Source organism: Primulina eburnea, chromosome 4 (genome assembly GCF_022965805.1).
Source record: "Primulina eburnea isolate SZY01 chromosome 4, ASM2296580v1, whole genome shotgun sequence".
Taxonomy (NCBI): Eukaryota; Viridiplantae; Streptophyta; class Magnoliopsida; order Lamiales; family Gesneriaceae; genus Primulina; species Primulina eburnea.
Genome location: NC_133104.1, coordinates 3,705 through 9,992, shown reverse-complemented (window position 1 = coordinate 9,992; position 6,288 = coordinate 3,705). Strand labels below are relative to the sequence as shown.

At 46.5% G+C, this 6,288-nt stretch overlaps 1 protein-coding gene across 1 annotated transcript; it reads right to left on the bottom strand.

Annotated features, from left to right (window-relative positions):
• Window positions 1-283: 283 nt before the first annotated feature.
• On the bottom strand, window positions 284-4,900 carry LOC140829568 (uncharacterized). Its single transcript, XM_073192882.1, has 3 exons — window positions 3,868-4,900; window positions 939-3,751; window positions 284-823 (listed from the first exon to the last, which is right to left on the bottom strand). The coding sequence occupies exons 1-3, from the start codon at window positions 4,898-4,900 to the stop codon at window positions 284-286; spliced, it is 4,386 nt and encodes a 1,461-aa protein (XP_073048983.1).
• Window positions 4,901-6,288: the final 1,388 nt, after the last annotated feature.

Here is a 6,288-nt window from a genome sequence, read left to right as displayed (position 1 = left end):
GTTCGGTTTAGGGTTTAGGGTTTAGGGTTTAGGGTTTTTTTTTTTTTTTCCGGAAAACACCGCCGGATGCGGGGGGGTTAGGCAGACCCCTACCTGTACATATCAACAAAATAAACAGTAACAAAATACAGAATACAGAATAAAAAACCTAAAAGAGGAGGTGGAGAAAACCAAAACCTCCTCAAAAAGGCTAAAGCAGTAGAAACATAAAAACAAAGCAACCTAGGGAAGGAATTACAAAAGCAAAACGAACCCTAGAAGACTACCAAATAAGCGACAACAACTAATAAAACACGAGAAGCGCTATGAGCCACATGCTGAAGAAGACAAAATGATAACGGCGAGATGATCGCAGAGTCCATGCAAAAGCGTTCATCCCGGAGCTATCATCCTGGAGAGTCCAATCTGGCAATGTAAATATAATCTGGTAGCTGGCAACTGTACCAAACCCACTAGTCAAAAGAAATTCTGGCCAGGAAGTCACTATACAATGGCGATCACTGAGCAAGATATAGATCACAATCCCGGCAGAACACAAGATATCCAGCATCTGAATCAAAAGAACAGAGAGCTCGATCCCATGAAGTAGGAGTCTGACGAACATGGCATAAAAACCAGAGGATCCTGTAGAAAGCACCCCATGAATCCACCATGACATCCAGCAAACATCTCTACAAAAATTGATACGGCGGCCAAGGAGAACCAGTAGTAAACGGCCGCCAGGAACCATGAATGTGCCAAAGGAAAGCACCAACAGAAATAGGGCAGAAGCCCACTCGGAACAGACAATAATACACACATCATGTGCAAGTGTCTGGACCCACTTGCACAGACCATATGGAAGTGAAAAACAACCTCCAATAACACTAACCTGCAAGAAAAATATACATATATATATATATATATATATATATATATATATATATAAATAGATATACCGCCACAGAATTCCCTTCCCGGTAAATGTGCGATAAATGAACAGATCGCCCCCTCATCAACAAAAGAGTCCGAGTAACAAGATGTTCAAGGTCCCAGCAGCACCGACGAGAACGAAGTAAAAGAATGGAAATCCAAGAGTCAGTCTCAATCCAAAGAGGGAAGAGATGAAGATCAGAAGAAATGAGAAGACCCCTCCAAATAGCCCATAATTCTGCCCGGACATTGGTCCCAACTCCAATGAACTCGCTGAAAGAAACCACCACATGCCCAGAGGAGTCACGAACAACACCACCAACAGTAGAAGCCCCAGGACTACCTCTAGAACTCCCATCAACATTCAATTTAAAACACTCGAACGGCGGCCGCAACCAACAAACAATCGCCATCCTATGAACCCTACGCAACTCAACAAAAATCCCCAGCGTTCTCGCAGCCTGCAAAACACCCCGCCAGTGCATGGGCTTAACAGTAGATGCAGCATGAGCGAGACGCAAATACGACAAAATCTGAGACTTAACAGTCTCCCCAGAAATGTGCAAATGACGGTGTTTCGCATCATTCCTAGCTGTCCAGAGAAACCATAAAATGATGAAAGGCAAAAACTCCTTCACGTGGCCTCTAGGAGTCCACCCCGGATGCCTCTTCCAAGCACTGAGAAAGAGTCTGAAATCACTGGTAAGGGGAATACGGACATGAAAAACAGCCCCAAAGTAATGCCATACAGACCTGGCAAGAGGGCTGTCAATGAAAATGTGCGTGAATGTCTCAGGCATCTCACAGCACTGACATTTAGACGCCAGCTCGAAGCCACGACGCTGGAGAACATCGTCAACTGGAAGCCATTGATGCCAAAACCTCCAGAGGAAGAAAGACATAGTAGGCCTCATCCAACTGCCCCAGCAAGGAGTGAAGATATCAGAAACTTGGTCTCTCAAGCGGACAAGCTCCCAGGCAGATTTCAGCGAAAAAACACCGTCAGAGCTATGCACCCAAATAGCCAAATCGGGTTCCCCTGATGCAATAGGGATCAGAGTGATAGTCTCAGCAACAGAGGGAGGGACAACTGAGCAGAGGAGGTCAAAATCCCAAACTCCATCTGAAAGAAAGTGAGAAACACAGACACCTCGATCCCCCCGAACCAAAACCTGACTAGACAAGGGAACATCCCCACACCAAATGTCATCCCAAAAATTAACATCTCCCATCCCAAGTCTCCATCGAATGCCAGATTCAGCACGAGGCCTAATCTTAAGCAAACGACGCCAAGTGGGAGAAATGAACCCAGCAGATGAAACAGAAGCTGGATGCACCAACTGGCAGTATTTTCTCATCATGAATTTGGCCCATAGAGATGAACCTTGACGAAAACGAAACCATAATTTAATGGAGAAGCTTTCCACAATATCTTTGAGCCTGCGAAATCCAAGACCCCCTTCAGAGACAGGAAGACATGCACGAGACCACCTCGCCCAATGCCATTTCTTATCCAAGGATCTGGATCCCCACAGGAAACCATTGAAAACATTTTCAAGCCTCTCCATAACTGCCAGAGGTGGCTGGACTACCTGGAACATGTAAATGGGAACCGAAAGGAGAACACTCCTAAGGAGGGTCATACGGCTCCCCGGGGAAAGAGTTTTAAGCTCCCAACCCTCCAATTTCTTACGCACCATCTGCACCAGGGGATCAAAAAGAGAGCAAACTCTATTCCCACGAAACAAAGGAACTCCGAGGTATTTGATAGGAAAATGACCCTCCCCAAACCCAGTGATACGAAGGAGACGGGAACGTGAACGACCAGAACACCTCGGAGGCAAAAGAATAACGCTCTTAATAGCATTCACCAACTGCCCCGAGCAGTTTTCATAGTGATGCAAAAATTCCATGAGACTGTTCATCTCACGGTTCCCACCATTGGCAAAAATAATGATATCATCAGCATAGGCCAGGTGGGAAATAAGGAGATCACAACCAGATCGGTACCTAATCGCAGGATGATGACGATAAAGACGATCAAGACCACGCGAAAGGTACTCAGCCCCGAGAATGAAAAGAAGTGGGGACAAAGGGTCGCCCTGCCGGAGACCCCTAGTGGATCCAAAGAATCCAGTGAGTGAACCATTGATATTAACTGAAAATTGGCAATGAGAGATGCAGGCAGATATCATCGACACTACCTTCTCTGAAAAGCCATAATGCCTCAAAACATCCAACAGAAAAGACCATTGGACCCTATCATAGGCTTTGGCCATATCCAATTTCAAAATAACATTGCCACCACGGGTGGGGAGAGAAAGACTATGAGTAAGCTCTTGAGCAAGAAGGATATTATCCGAAATCACCCTCCCTGGAACAAAACCACTCTGATTCCACGAAACAAGCCTCTCCGCCACCACCTTCAGTCGAGAATATAAAAGTTTGGAAATGATCTTATTGGTCACATTACACAAGCTGATAGGACGAAAGTCCGACCAAGCCTGAGCACCCATGACTTTGGGAATCAATGTGATCGTGGTGGCAGTAAACCCCTGTGGCATGGGACTACCCCGAAAGAAATCAACCACCGCATCCAAAACATCCTGATGGACAATCTCCCAGCAATGCTGAAAGAAGGCCGAAGAGAAACAATCAGGCCCCGCCACACTATCACGATGTATGGAGAAAACAGTCGCCCGCACCTCCTCCAAAGAAGGGGGGGCAGCAATATTGGCGTTCTCCGAATCCGAGATCACCAAGGGGAAATCAGAAAAATCTGGGCAAGAAGCACAAAAGGATCCCCAATAAGCAGGTTTCGAAAAAAGGCGGCCCCAGACTGCTGAATAAGCTCAGGGGAAGTAAGGCAAGAGCCATTATCCCAAATACGGAAAATTTTATTAGCCACCCGTTTTTTCTTGGCCATATTGTGGAAGAGTTTGGTGTTCTTCTCACCATCCTCTAACCACCTACAAGCGGCTTTTTGCCGCCAAAAATCCGCCTCCATGGCGGTAACTCGAGCAAGATCGGCATTGCAATTGGACAAAATAGTCCAATGCAAATCCGAAGGGTCAGCCTCGCAAACTGCCTCAGCAACCCGGACATCCTGCTCCACCTCAGCAAGTTTGGCAAAAAGATCACCAAAAACACTCTTATTCCACCACTTCAGATGGCTCTTGAGGTGCTTCAATTTCACAAAAAGACGGTGCATGCCGTTCAGATGACACGGCAAATTCCAATTAAGCCGCACCGTCTGCAAAAAACCATGGTGCCTGAGCCACATGCTCTGAAAGCGAAAAGAACTCGGCCCACTAGCAAAAACCGGGACTGACACAAAAAGAGGACAATGATCAGAGACTGTACGAATGAGGTGCTCCACACGAATAGAATGAAAATGGTCACCCCAATCAACAGACACAAAAACCCGATCAAGGCGCTTCCAAATGGTCTTGTTCGTCCACGTGAACGAAGACCCCTCAAAACCAGCATCCACTAACCCAGAATCCAAAATAAAATGATTAAATTCTTCCATGGGAAGTAAACGCCCACCCAAAGAACCCAAACACTCCGACGAATTTCTAACCACATTAAAGTCGCCACCAACAAGCCAAGGACCCTGATCAGGCTTAACCTGAAGCAAAGAAGTCCACAGCTGTCTGTGCTCAATGTAGTCACACTTAGCATAAACAAAGGAGCAAAACACAGTGGTCGGCAAAAAACTAGCAGAAACCCGGAAGTGAAGGAATTGAGTGTGATCAAGGAGACACTCAACCATCACATCCTCAGCAAAGAAAACCCAGATATGACCCGAGGAGTTCGATATAACTCGAGAAAAACCAAAACGACGAGTCATAAACCGAACATCCAGATCAATCATGGGTTCCAAAATAGCCAAGATCTTGACTCTCTTTTCTTTAACATGGGCGTGAAGCCTTTGTTGAGACTCCGAGCTCCGGAGCCCCCTGACATTCCATATGAGAAAATTCATGGAGAATGGGCACCAGAACCGCCCTGTCGCTTTTTACGCGACCTATGAAAAGCATTCTCCTTCATTTTCTTAATATCTCCCATATCAGCATCCAGAATACGACTATCAGACCTATAGCCATCACCCGACTCGGAATGCCGATCAAATTCGTGATCAGTATCTCCAGCAGATTCCAGCCGGAAGACCAACTCACTGACAGAAGGTCCCTGCCTAGCAACCAATTCCTCAACCGCAGAGGAAGCATCATCAGGAGACAAAGGAACAGAGGGGATGGAATGACTACTGTGATTCAAAGTGCAAGGTCCCAGAGAACCAAACACAGGCAACTCAGAAATAGACGGTACCCCAATACCATCCACACAAACATCCAACTGTAACCCTCCATCAATAACCTCATCACTGAGGATCACACCCTCAACAAGAACAGACTCCAATTGATCCTTTCCAGAAGTCCCAACACCGGCATCCTCCAGATTACCACATGGAAGATCCGTATCAACACAATCTAATCCAACAGGATCATGCTCCGCATCCTGCCCATGCGAGAGCACCTCAAAAGGATTCAACTCAAGAGGATTCTTCCTGGGAAGAACATGCCGAACTGGCCTCTTTCTCCCTCTACGTCTGGGACCCGGGCCAGTTTTCTGAAGCTGAGGCTGGGTCCCCAAATGAAAACCAGGAGCAACACCCCCTGGTGGGGCAGGCTCTGTAGAAATGGGAGACTTACCAGGAGCACGGTCAGCAGGCTTAGGACGAACGGGCTTTGGGTTTTTGCCATGGGAATAACAAACACTGGTCGAATGACCCAGCATTTTGCAATCCGTGCAGTACCCGGGGATGCGCTCATAAATGACTTCAATTTCTTGAGCATGATCACCCCAACCCACCCAAACTTCTTTGACTAGCGGTTCCAGCACATTAATTTCAACACATACTCGAGCAAACGCACCCCGAGTAGAATCTGCAGTATGATCATCCATTTTCACCGGTTTTCCCACAATTTTAGCCAAAGCAAAGAGACTTTGCTTAGAAAACAAGTGAAGGGGAAGACCCGGGAAACGGATCCAAACAGGGGCAATGGGTGACTCCTCCTGAAGATTAAACTCTGGCGTCCACTTAGAGAAGCGAACCGACAGAGGCCCCACTTGCATAACCCCCTTGGTCCAAAAAAACGCATAGTCTTCTTCACAAGCAAGTGTGAGAACAAGAAAGCCCCGAGGCATGAACTTTAAATCAAAAGATCTAACTAGTCCCAATTTAGAAAAAGCCGCAGAAATACCAGAATTTGGAACTAGAGATCGATTCCCTGAAATTTTACCAACCAAAGCAAATTTGAAAGGTTCTGCCAGGGAAGAAATTACCTCATCCGGGAAGAGAATACCCGGTTT